General features: G+C 39.1%; 1 protein-coding gene and 1 long non-coding RNA gene across 2 annotated transcripts; both read right to left on the bottom strand.

The window, feature by feature from the left end:
* Positions 1-2,657: 2,657 nt before the first annotated feature.
* Positions 2,658-5,254, bottom strand: c28h9orf116 (chromosome 28 C9orf116 homolog). Its single transcript, XM_017716136.2, has 3 exons — positions 5,016-5,254; positions 3,726-3,804; positions 2,658-3,652 (listed from the first exon to the last, which is right to left on the bottom strand). The coding sequence occupies exons 1-3, from the start codon at positions 5,159-5,161 to the stop codon at positions 3,452-3,454; spliced, it is 426 nt and encodes a 141-aa protein (XP_017571625.1). The 5' UTR covers positions 5,162-5,254; the 3' UTR covers positions 2,658-3,451.
* Positions 5,255-6,890: 1,636 nt separating this feature from the next.
* On the bottom strand, positions 6,891-8,909 carry LOC108438368. Its single transcript, XR_001858686.2, has 3 exons — positions 8,615-8,909; positions 7,691-7,723; positions 6,891-7,570 (listed from the first exon to the last, which is right to left on the bottom strand). It is a non-coding gene; the product is annotated as an uncharacterized LOC108438368 (long non-coding RNA).
* Positions 8,910-13,734: the final 4,825 nt, after the last annotated feature.

Below are 13,734 nucleotides of genomic sequence, written 5' to 3'. Positions count from 1 at the left end.
GCATCTCGACACATGTGAGAGAGATAGAGAGAGAGAACGGAGTGGGAGGGAAGAAAGATAGGTTAGAAGGGTTGTGTTAATCTCTGTTGAGCGGGACAGGGCCGATTCCAGAGTGCTGCAAACACGAATCGGCACCTCCAGACAGGCCAACCGAACATCTCGACGCATGCGAGAGAGACAGAGAGAGAGAACAGAGTGGGAGGGAAGAAAAAGAGGTTAGAATGGTTTTATACTTTGCTGAAGAGCGGGGCACGCCTGTGAAAAAGCACAGGGACCCTGGATGGACACCTCCAGACAGCAGCTCAGGACATGAGGGGAAAAAAGAGAAAGATAATGATTAGAAATAATAAACATGCCAGAAAGGATTTTTGTTCAGAGCTGTAGAAGAATCACTTTTGGTTTCTTATAGAACCATTTTTTATTTTTATTTTTATTTATTTATTTATTTATTTATTTGTTTTTGTTTTTTTTTTTTTATTGGAAGGCAAATGCAGTACAGAGAAAATGTGTTCGGACAGTTTCTTCCATTATTATTATATAATATAACAACAGACAGATAAAACAAACATAACCCCAATTAACCCCCCCACCCCCTCTGACAGGCAGCTTGTCTAATATGTAAGTCATTTATCCTTCAAAATAAAACTGCACATCTACATCCGTAAATCATAGAACCATTTTTTAATAACATATGAGAGTAAAGAACCTTTTTTACGTTTTAGGTGAGAACCTCCATATAATGTAAATGTTCTAGGAAGAACCCTTAAAAAATGGTAAGGAACCTTTACATTACGTGAAGATTGTTTAAGCCTTTAGAAGGTTTATTTACACTCACAAATGCCTTTTCAAACCTGGTTCCTCTATGGCGTCACTGAAAGAACCCTTTGTGGCACAGTTTTTAAGAGTTGAAGGCTAAATTCTAGAGATCTCTTTTTTTGCTTATTTTCTTTTCTCAGCAATGTCTTCTTAACATCTACACAACCTTTCAGACCCACAGTGTTGAACTCACAGTGTTTCAGATCTAAAGCCAGAGTGGAGCTTGATTTTCCCCTCTCTCTCAAAGATGAAAGCTTTAAGTGCTGTTTATATGATGGGGACAGTGTTGGTGGTCTACCAGGTGGCTGTTAGGAGTCATATTTTATCATGTTAATTATATTATGATATGAATTATATTGTCATAATCATTTTTTAAACTCTAGTTTTGGTTTCACTTCTTTTCTTTTCCCCTTCCTTATGTAGGTGTATTTTTAAACCTAATCTAAGAAATGTCTCCTTTAAGCTGTGCATGGCAGTTTAGGTGTGTTTGTGTAGTTGCTTGTGTGAATGTTAGTGTCTCTTTAAAACCCCTTTGTAAACCTTTTATTGGGAGGACACAGTCTGATAGCCTTAGTGTTGAAAAGTGAATTTGTACTTAATAGCCATTTTGACTGGACATTAAATAAATGAAAAGGAGTCTGCACAGTACTGTACATATTCAGTGGACACTTCACTAGGTCCACCTGCTCCTCCTAACAGGGCAGGCAGGCATGGTTAACAGGTTTAGGTACTGTTAAGCCAAACTTACAATAGGCGAGATGCAATCTAAGTAACTTTGAACATGGTGGGCTTTTTGCCAAACGTGTTTCCAGCTGAGAAACAGATGTTCTCCTGGGACTCTAAAGAATGTTGCAATAAACAAAAATAAACAAACTTCCAGTGCAAGGCAGTTGTTGTGGCTGAGGTCAGAGGAGAACGGCCCAAATCATCCAAGCAAAAACAGTGGTCACTAATACTAAAATAACAGCCCTATGAAGATATAATGGGTCAAACATTAAAGTGAAGGGGCTAGAGCAGCCGAAGACTATGGTGGATTACAATTCCTCCAGCTAAGAACAGAAAGATGAGGCTACTGTGGGCACATTTTCACCAAAACATGAATCTTCTCATGAATCTTAAGGGTCTGATGAACATATGAGAAATTGCCAAAAACAGCTTGAATCAATGAATCCATCCTGCCTTTGGAAGCTGGACACTCTACATTACATACTAAGCTTTTAATACTAGTTAAAAGACATTTGATTATGCTTATGATTATGATTATTTGGTAATGCTGCAACATTACCACATTGCCTACATACCGTTTCTGACCATGTGCATCCCTTCAGCCACAGTCTGGCCTAAATCAATCTATCATCTCTAGCCTATTAAAGAAAGATGACAGTGTCATGCATGCCCTGCCTGTTAAACATTACAAAAGTACAAAAAGACCAGGATTCAAAGTTTTGTCCTTTGGATATTAAACATCTTGGTATGTATTTAAAAGGATTTTTCCTGAAATATTAAGTATAGTTCCACCTTGTTTGATTCATGCTATATTCTATAAAGAACTCTAAAAAAAAAAACTAGTATCAGTGATGTGGGAATATGTTTTGAATCGGGGGTGCTGGAGTGTTAAGCAGCATATTCACTGTTCAAAAAGAATCCACATATCGAAATTTATTTTTTTATCTTTATTTAATTACATTTTTATTTTTCTGCAGCATCAGAGCAAAGCAACTGCCTTTTATACGGATCAAAATTTCAAAATGATTGGACCTGAATGAGTTTTCACCTTTCAGCGAGGAGTCAAATATTACTACCCTTACATTGACCTACATTAAAAGTAAAGAACGTTTGCCTTTTTCCAGATTCCATTTTGGATATACTTGGCGTTTCTTTGTTGTTGTTTTTTTTTTGTTGTTTTTTTGGGCAGCAATGATATGCATGACGTACACGGTGATGTCATGCAAACAAAATGGAATGTGGATTAAATAGATATGCGTAATTTACTAAAAAGGGAAAAGAGACAATATATCCGTATAACTGACACATCAAACAGCTGATTCTCTCATTCTGTTTGAACTTTGTGTGAATGAGTTGACCGGTCACCAGAGATTCCAGAGATAAACAGTGCACAGAGACTTAAATACATCACTGAAAAGAATATGATATAGTCTGTAAATTGTAATGTATAATTTCTATTTATTTGTAGAGCTTTGGAAAAAATAAGACTTAACCTTTGTACAAGCCACATTTTATATGTTGAACAATATGTTGAACTCAGCTAATAAACATCAACTGTGCATTAAAATGTGTACAAGTTGGTTCTCTGTAGGAACCAAACTTTTGCATACAGCTTTAAATAAAGCAAAATCAAAATATGAACTCCAGCCTGAAACAAGCACACAAAGGTCTTTACTAAGCTCAGTTCATTTCTTTTCTCTTTATTATTTAGCTAAACAGTGGAAATGCTAAAATGGAAATGCTAGAAATGCTGCAGCCCCCTCAACAACCCTCATATCCCACATCCCTGAGTTGTACCTAATAAAGTGTCTACTGAGGGCATATCCTGTGTATGACGACTACAAGGTGACATTGTATTAAATGTGTTTATTACATTTTTATTTACATCATGACATTAGCAATACCACATTTAGGCCACATTAGCCTCAGGCTGCTCATTTCCCTCAATGTGGTATGACTGGTGGAAGATGATCCTGTCGTGGAGCACTGCGATGGTGCTTGGCCCTGAGATTCGGCTCTTTTCCAGCGATGTGTTGAAGCCGTTATCTCTGTACATCCCGCTCTTCAGAATGTGCTCGGAAAACTTCCTGTGACTTCCATGGAAGGTTATCTTCAATGAAAAAAGTTGACCCTTACCTGCATGTTAATTATTAAGACTTTACTGTATGCTGAGTGAGACTTACTGGCATTTCATGAACGGTAGGCTTCTTACTTCCATAAACCTGGTTGCTTGTTTGGTACAGTGGATGGACTGTCTTCTTACTGCAGTGTGAAAGGTGCATCATGAAGACAGCTCCCACCCTCAGTGAGGTAACAGAGTTTTTCATTTGTAAATCAGTTTGGTCAATGATCTGGTCTTGGTATGGCCTGCAATTCACGTGTACTATCCCTATTTCAACAACGCTCCTCCACATGCTTGGGTACTGGTACACGGGACAAACATAGTTTAGCGTTATACATTAAGCCTTAAAGTGGCACTTCAACCTAATACTAAAGTTTAATGTGTTAGTTATTGTGTCATGCAGTATTCTGTAGCCCAGCATTATACAGAACTGATATATCAATGTTCTCTCACTACAACAACCAGCATGCATTTCACAAAATACATCATATAGCCGTTGAGAATCTCTGTGGTGTGAACCAATCCTGACTGCTAGCCCAGCCGCTGATCTACAGGCTAATAAACCAAGCTAATGGTCGCGTTACTGTTACCTCAGCTGTTGAAAAAAGGGTGAAATCTTTATTCAATAAAAATGGCTCCTTTCAGCCAAACTGAGGCAAGGGACCTACAACCAGGCTAACTTGCTAACTTTAGCTTTTGGCTTGTTTTTTTTTTTTTTTATCTGATGAATTATACACTCAAAAGTCTCTCGCAGTCTACAAAACCCAAAATTTCACTCTATAGAGAGAAGCGAGTTAGCATCGTGTCTAAATCTAGAACTGAGCATTTCACATCAAACCACTCTGAGTCCGTCATCTGAACAATTTCACGGAAAATGTGAAAAATCGGTCAAGTTCCACTTTAACTGGCATGAACAGCCCTTACTCTTTTTCTCAGTTTACAAATTAGAAATGAAGTCTGAATATCTTTGGTCATGTAGGTCCAGTTTCCCAGACCCAAATTAAACATAAAACTAGACTAAAGCAGATTTTTAATGGTAAACCCTACTGGGATTGCAGTCCAATAATAGGCTTCATTTGTGTGCGCAAAACTAGCCCATAGTGTGTTATAATAACGGACGTGCATGAATCACAAAAATGTGACATTATTTTAATTTAATTTCATGCTAGCCAGTTATAAGCAGAATAAATTGTCCCCTATTATCTAACGTTAATTCCCTGCTGTCGCACCTCAATCCACTAGCGTTATATTACATTAGTCTAGATTAGTTAACATTATCTAAACGACCTAGCTTTAAGCACATCATCTTAACGGTAGCAAACGTTAGCTAGGTTAGCGGACTCAGGCTCACCTGTATCTGAAGCTGTCAGGATGGTTGAAACGGTTTGGGAGATTTTTATTCACCCTGTACACATCGCTGGTCCTCAAGGCGGAGGAGTTATTATCAAGCGAATGAAGGTCGGTTTTCACCTTCTCTTCTATAGACTCAGCGTCCATGTTCGACGTTAATTTAAGCTCTAAAGAGAGGACTAAACTAATTTAGCGAGGACGCGTTACAGGTGTATTGACTTTCAGCGAGGAGCTACTGCCTGTACTGGTTGCTACCAACAGAGTAACTAGGTGACGTCACTGCCTTTTAAGCCAGGGCGTCTGGGCAGGAAAGTTCAAGAGTAACCACATATATATATATATATATATATACCATAGACATATGACAGGAACACGTAATAAATCAAACATGGATACTTGGCTACTGTTAATATACTACATTTACAGCATTTGGCTGATGCTCTTATCCAGAGCGACTTACAATTTGATTATTTTTACATGGGTAGGCCAAGGCAGTGTTAGGAGTCTTGCCCAAGGACTCTTATTGGCATAGTGTAGGGTGGTTACCCAGGTGGGGATTGAACCCCAGTCTACAGCATAGAAGGCAGAAGTGTTAACCACTACACTATCCCAACCTACTACTGCTACTGCCACTACTGCTAATACTACTACTGCTACTACCACTACTGCTGCCTCTACTGCTGCTGTTAATACTACTACTGCTACTGCCACTACTGCTAATACTACTACTGCTGCTTATATATTACTACTGCCACTACTGCTAATATACTACTGCCGCCACGATGGGCAGTCGTGGGCTGGAGGTTAGGGATCTGGCCCTGTGACTAGAAGGTTGCCGGTTTGATCCCCAGGGCTGACAGTCCATGACTGAGGTTTCCTTGAGCAAGACACCTAACCCCCAACTGCTCCCTGGGTGCTGTGGATAGGGCTGCCCACCGCTCTGGGGGTGTGTGTGTGTGTGTGTGTGTGTACACACTTCATGGATGGGTTAAATGCGGAGGTGGGATTTCCCTGGTTGTGGGGTCAAAAAAGTATCACTTACTACTGCTAATACTATTACTACTGCTGCTTATATATTACTACTGCTACTGCTGCTGCTGTTAATACTACTACTGCTACTGCTGCTAATACTACAGTCAGAGTCCCCTGGACACTGATTCCCAATGCCCTGACGTAATCTGTCCTTTTAACTCTCTAAACCTCACTGTCCTGCAGAAAGAGGAGGATAGAAACTACACATTTCTATGTATTTAAGTGCGTCTTTGCTGGACCTGTGCTTCTCTAATGGTAATACTTTTACTCTGCCTCTAGTATGTGTGAGAAAAATAATCCAGTTTTATTGTAATCTTTCACATTTTGCTTTGCTGATGCTCACAGTTCTCATTTTCAAACTTAAACCACAAAGGACACAAACTTCAGTGCTGACAGATGCTAGATGTTCCCCTGTAGTTCTATGAGGTATTTTTCAGTATTTCTAAAGTTTTTAGACCAAACTTTTCAGTTTTTTTGCTTCTTTGTTTTTTTACTATTCTTTATTTTATTTAAGTACTCACCTCGGTGCGGGTCTCTGCTGTTACAGGGAAAAGCAAAGCTTCTCTTTCAGGAATCAATCAATCAGATCAAAAGTTGACAAATAGAACTACTTCTGTTAAAAGTATAATCTACTGCCTGATGAGAATTAGCAGGGGTTTTACAATTTGAAATCTGCATTATTTACCCAAGCTGAATTTGGATTTGCAGAGCCTATGAATTATATATCTATATATAAAAACTTAATACATATTACAGGAAGTTCTGACCTTTAACTCAGTTTTATCTAACATGATCAAGCTCAAGCAAAATAAAAGACCAGTCAAATACAAATACACATATCTTACTGAAAACATTTATTTACATAAAGTAACATATGCAATAAACAATATTAAACAGGTTTTTTCAACATTTTAAATGGCAGCTATCATTAAGTTAAGGCAAACAAACCTACCGCTTAAAAACAACTGTCCAACACAACCAAAAAAACCCTGGAAACCCAAAAAACCCAAAAAAACCCTGTCTGTTTATTATTTACCATTTATTCACATTTTGTTCTAATCAAATAATCTCTAAACCCATGATTAAACGTCTCCAGGCTCACACAGTTATACTATAGCTTTCTGAAAAACATTACTACTCCACCTTACGGCTGGCACTCACCGGGAACTGAAGCAGAATTCAAACCTACAGAGTCTGTGCGTTCCAGATTTCAGCAGGATTTCAGCAGAAATCGGTCAATTTACATACATCCGTTCATTTAAAGCAATGCATTACAGCCTAATCACGTATAAAATACTTTGGTGGTTGTTTCTCTCCATGTTTTTTACTTTACTCCAAATCTGTGGTTGTAGTCTTGGTGCTGGTAGCTTATCGCCTGCCACAGTGCATTATTACTCACGGTACGAGTTTGAGGCAGGCCTAGCGCGTACCAAAAGTAATAATGAGCTGTGAAGCAGGCCAGTTCTCCTCTTCTGCCATCGGTCAGACCTCAGCTGGCATTAATGTAAAATCAAGCAGAGACTCCTGTAACCAGAAAATAAACAAACTTGGTTAAATTAAACTGCGACCCTCAAATTTGGCAAATTTGATGAAAGCAAATACAAAGCGCACACAACAGCAGCAAAGTGCCTTACACAGTATTACCTCATTAGAGTCCGAGATTCACATCATCTGTGTCTGTGAGAGAATGAATAAAACACAAAGCGTAAACAACAGATATGAACAATATACAAGTACATACATGTCCCATACTGTTCTCACTCATTCCAATAATATTAATAATAAAGGTTAATATGGTCTTTGTATATGAGGCTTGTATTGAGACGCAGTTTAATAAGTGGTGTTTTTAAAGATACAAATTCAGAAAAACACAAAATACTGCGAGCACATATTTAAAGTAGAAAAATATCCAGTCACATTTAAAAGGGCGGTGATCTTACTGGAAACATAAAGTTGCCAAGCGATGGCGCTATTTTACAAAAGTTGAATATTTAGCCATGAAGTTTACTCTTTGTCCGGTTAACCTCCATCAAGCTGCTGGCAAACGTTTTGTCGATCTCCAACTTCAGCCTCTTTTACGGGAACTATCCTTCCTCTCTTGCGTTAATTAAATGTTCTTGCTGTCCGCGTCGATTCTAGTTTAATTGACGTCACAGAATTTGCACCATTATTTTTTCCCCACCCGTATTCCAACACGCTCCGTCTTCCCGTACTGTGATTGGCTAGAAGTATCCCGCCACTCGCGTTAGGATTGGCTATTACTTCCGTCTCACAAGCAGTCCGCCGAATCGACCAATCCCAACACAGGAAGAGGAGGGGGGGGTGTTATCCGGAATACGGGTGTGTAAAAAATAACGCCGTTGAGAGTGAGCTCTCTCCGGATAATTTCAAACACAGATCAGAGCGATAATTTGAAAAAACGAAGTGCTACACTAGTAAAAGGTATAATCTGGCAGCAGTTCATCAGCACTTCGCAAGACAAAATGAGACCGAGCGCCTTTATATCTGTCCAAATGTTTCCAAACGACAAAACAGTTTAAATTTGAAGCCTCAGATATGTTACTCTACCTGCTAGCATCTTCACCCCCACAGCCGTTGCTCTTCGAAGCTCGTAAAACCGAAACGTGGATTCCGTCAAACATGTTGAATGGGCCCGGTGGCTTTGCGTTCCTTTGAGCGACTGAAGAGAAATGAAACGCCTTTGTCGGTGAAGAGGTTCTTTTTATTCCATCTTCCTGTGGAAGCAGGGACTCGGGACGGTCATTCCCAAACCGGAATTCCTGTGTGTGTTTGGAGCTGATAAAAGTGCTGAGGAGAACAGGCTCCATCCTGCTCACAGTCTTCATCCGCAAAGCTGCCTTTAGCCGAGCCCTTTACTCATACTCGCCATTAGGAAACAATTTTGTTTTTGAAGTTCTTCTTAGCACCTTTTTCAGAACTTCATGGTTGAACCAGTTGGATATGAAGAGAGCCTCAGGTTTATTTCCACCAGTTTTAGTTTCTGTACACTCTTAAAAAGAGGTTTCTCATGGGTTTTTAGGAAAGGCATAGGTTCTGTTCAAAACCATGAGCCATTAAAGCTCAAGTAGTTGTTTGTATGGAGAAATGGTTCCTCAGAATGATGAAAAATGTGTATATGATATGGCTCCAAAAAGGATTATGGTGCCAGGCTTGTAACAGAAGAACCATTTTTGGTGCCATATAGAACCATATGCAACACATTCAGAAGAACAATTTCACCATGCAAAGAACCATTTAAGCATGAAATGGTTCTATATGGAACTCATGGCTCTAAACCTTACTGAACTAAACCTTTTACTGAAGAACTCTTGAAGAACCGTCTTTTTAAAAAAATGTACGACAAATCCGTTAAAAGCCAATAAAGCCGAGTCATTCCTTGTAAGTGCATTCAGTCTACATATACAAGTAACCCCTCCGTGGAAAATACTGTGCATATTGAGTTACTTAATATTGACTGAAAAATGAAGTTATATTATGTGCAGGTGCCCCAAAAGTATTCGGATGCCTATGCCATGCTTAAAAATCTAATAATTTCATTGGGATAGTAAACTGTCAAATCAAATTCATTTTCAGCAGACTGTTCCACATTCATTTAAGAGGTGGCTGGTTATCGTTTGAACAGTTCCTTATTACGCTTCTGTAGGTTTGGCTCCAAAGTGCCTTTTTTCACTTTATGAACCCATCAATATATATAAGCTCAGTGACAACACTGGAAGAAAAACAGCCCCAGACTTTGACTTTTCCACCTCTGTGCTTTACAGTAGTTGTAGTGCAGTCTGGTTGGAATTTTGATGTTGACACGGTGCTAAAACTATTTATCTCTTTAACAAATATCATTACTAAAAGGACACTTTCACTACGCACTTCACACTATAATATTGATGCAACTCGAGTTAGTTTTGTCTATATGTGCTTTTAGTTTGCCTCAAACCACTCAGTGCATGCTGTCATGTAAATACAACAAATCTGTCTCATATGCCATGTAAATATGCAAATAGATATGCTTTTATTTTATTTCTCTTTAACTGATGTCTAGATTTATTTCTATTTTTCTGCATATCACTGTTGTCAGATCAAAACCTTGTATCTCCAAAATGGTAACTTTACAGGTGAAGGAAAAAGCATACTTTACTTTTAATGTAAGTCAATGGAACCAGACTAGTTTCCAAGTAATTCTGGGCTCCATTCATCATGAAATTTACACACAATGTATTCCCTTCAGGATCAATAAAGTTCTAACCATCTATCTGTTTGTTAAACATTATATGAAGTAACCTAAAGAGCATCATTAAAGCTTTCCAATGGTTACATGATTTAGAGTGTCCGGATACTTTCTGGAGACTCTGTATGTAAAATGAAGATGCTTCATTTCATGGTCATCACATCCTAAACCATGCGGAGAGAATGTGATCATCAGAGCAAATATTAAGCCTGTGTGCTATTTTTCATAGTGAACTGTGCAAACTAGCCTACAATAAACGTGGAAGAAATGTGTGGAATAACAGCAGCAAAGTTAAATTTATGTCTGGAGGACCACATAAGGAGTGTGGGGAAAGCAATGCAGCATTTCCTGAGCGAGAGGAAGCAGGATGTAGCTGGTGGATGGAGATACAGGAGTGTGCACAGTCAGAACAATAAAAATCTCACCGGCTCAGGAAACGGATCTGCGTCAGTCCTGACTGACAGATTTTAGAAAGGCCAAACGGTGCCAAGCCCACGGAGGCAGGAGAAATCACTGTTTCTTACAAAGATCACCAAGTACAATGCTTTATCCTAACATTTGATTGAAAACAAATTTCTCCGTTTTTTTCTTTTTTGAGACATTTCCATGACAGAATGCAGCCTGTGTTGGAGTAATATCACAGAGAAATCAAGCGCCTAACAATATGGTGAGCTTCAGGCTGGCTTGCAGAGGAGCTGGGAGGGGTTGTGTTACTTCCAGAAAGTCTCTTAGCCCCAGGAAAATGACTCCACTGCTCTGAAAGCGCAGGCAAGGAGGTGTCTGCTGAAGACAAATTTGTTTATTGTGGAATAGCTAAATAAATGCATTAAGCACCGGTAGATGTTTGGGCCCCCCTGACCCCTCCTTGCTAAAAGTCATTACGCTGAAATTGTCCCCAAGGCAGAGACAGTCTACTCCAAATGTTTACTCCTGCAATGCTTAAGGAGCAACTGTCCTCAAAGTCATGCTAAGCGCAGCTTTACGTTAAAGAACAGCAAACACCTTTTGCCTTTTTGCCTGTTCTTACTGGAAACTTTCAGGATTTCTTTTATTTTTCTTTCAATGAAACTGCAGATACGATCTTGATACACAGAAGGGAAAGACACTTGGGACTTCCTGGCCTCTTTGGGGCGAGCTCTGATGAGCCTGAGTGAGTCTGGCAAACATTTAAGCCCATGTTCTCCTGTGGGTTCCACGGCTGCGGCCTCCAGTCCATTCTTTCAAATGCACAACTCTCTTCAGCCTGGACGGAGGGCTCTCTCCACTTCATTTCTTTTCTAAATAGCAACCCTTTTTATTGCATTGTATCATTCAATTAGAGCCTCTCAATACAATATGCAGAAGTATCATGCAATACCATCAACAATCTTAAACAGTGATTATATTGCATGAAGTATAACAAAAACTACACACGCAAACCAACTGAAGGCAGACACCTCCCTCCTCTGAAAATATGGCTTCCTCTTTACCTCAAAAAAGCAAACTCCATGTAAGTGTATATCAGCTTGTAGCTTGCACATTACTATAAAGTACTTAGAAAAAGTATTTGAAGTACTTTTTCATAATGTTTAATACCCATTATAACCCATTATAACTTTTTGATGACAATTTATTGCCCATAACTTGTGTGCAGCTACAATAACCTAATAATATACTTCAAGCATCAGCTTACATTAGAGCACTAACTTGCTTGACCCAGAGCAGTAGCTAGCAAGCATTAGTCATTTAATCACTGAAGGCTATTTTAATATGGGGGCACATAAAATTGTAGTTATGTCACTGGTCACTTCACATACTACTAGTAGCAGTTCATCAGCATGTAAGTCATGTACACTCACCCCACACTTCAATACAAAATGAACTGCAATTGAAGCAGTGGCCAGTTCATAAACATGCTTGCTTGGGCATAACATTTCAGAAGATTTCATCTTTTCACTTTTACTTTGAATTATTTCGCACAATCGGTGTTAAAATATGAGCGAGAACGTCATCTTCCATCAGGCGTGTCCATTTCTGACCTTATAATAGGACAGTATTGATATACATGCAGGATTTTCTGTAACAATTGAACAGCTTAAGTCAATATCCACCAAAGCTTCACATTGCAATATTAATATATTTACCGCTCCTCCTATCAATGTTGCACTAATAGCATTTTAATGAATTTATCTAAGAGGAATAGACCTTGCAAAGTTGAATACGGCCTCTAATCTGATGAAAAGAACGACCCACTATTAGACAGGAAATGAATGCTGAGAGAATAGGGGAGAATAGGGGGAGGGGGGCTCAGGGAGGGGTACAACGGTCTTGTGATATTAGGGTGGGGTTGCAAAACATATCTTAAAAAAAAAAAAAAGAAAGAAAGAAAGAAACAAAGCTTTTCAGACTTGATGGACTTGTTTTGAATTCCTCGGCTTCTGAGAGGCACTGCATTCCTAAGTTTGAAAATAAAGTCCAGAACAAATACAGGAAGTGATGTAAGGAGTTCTCCTCTTTATCTGGCCTTCCCAGTCTTCACCTGCTGAACTAATTACACCACCCCCCCACAGAGTCTCCTCCATTTCGGGCTCTCAGGTTGCCAGGCCCCTGCAGTGACCCTACAGGAGGAAACCATTCGTCTGAGCGGCCGTGCGGCTGTCCGGCAGCGGTACGGCCCATCCACTGCTCCGTTTTTTGAAAAGAGAAGAATATAAACTCTATTTGTTAAAAGTCTGAACGTTACATGCACACTGAGCCCAGGTACTCAGTCTGTGACAGTTTATTACCCGAAGTTTGCTTCTTTTGTTTTGCACTGGAGCTACGAGGCTTAGCTAAGTAATGGAAGTTAATACCTACCAGTTAGCATCATCACACACCAGCTTCAAACCATCTCTAGTTGTTAAGTAAGCTCAAATAGACGTCCGTGGTTTCTGTTGTGTTTTTCCTTTAAAAATAGATGAAAGTACACTGCTTAGCTAAAACCAGTTGTACCAGCCATTGTTCATTTTTATTGATGAGTGTTAAGTGGTGTCACAAATCACTTAAACTTATTTAAGACTGCTTAACAACTCAAGATGGCTCAAGGTAAATGTGTGAAGCATTTGGTACAATGCTAACTAGTGGAATAAGTATCCATTACCCTTTTTATATATTTTTACTTGACCAGGAAAACCTAACTGAAATTAAAAATAGGCACCAGATGGAAACTGGTTAGTTACATTAGCCTCAAAGCTCCAGTGCAAAAGCGGCAGTCAGTGGTATGACTGCCAGGCTTCAGGCAGACAAGCATGTCTTCACTGATCGACTACAAATTTATAAAAATTAGACTTTTGGCCGGAATAGTTGAAAGGAATAGTTCATCAAAAAAATACAAAATAGGGATGCACAATGATCAGAATCATATCAGTATCAGCAAATATGTGTTTAAAAAAATTTCACATCACACAAATGTTTCAATTTGGCTGAA

This window comes from Pygocentrus nattereri, chromosome 28, assembly GCF_015220715.1.
Source record: "Pygocentrus nattereri isolate fPygNat1 chromosome 28, fPygNat1.pri, whole genome shotgun sequence".
Lineage (NCBI taxonomy): Eukaryota > Metazoa > Chordata > Actinopteri > Characiformes > Serrasalmidae > Pygocentrus > Pygocentrus nattereri.
This window is presented reverse-complemented; position numbering and strand designations above follow the sequence as displayed.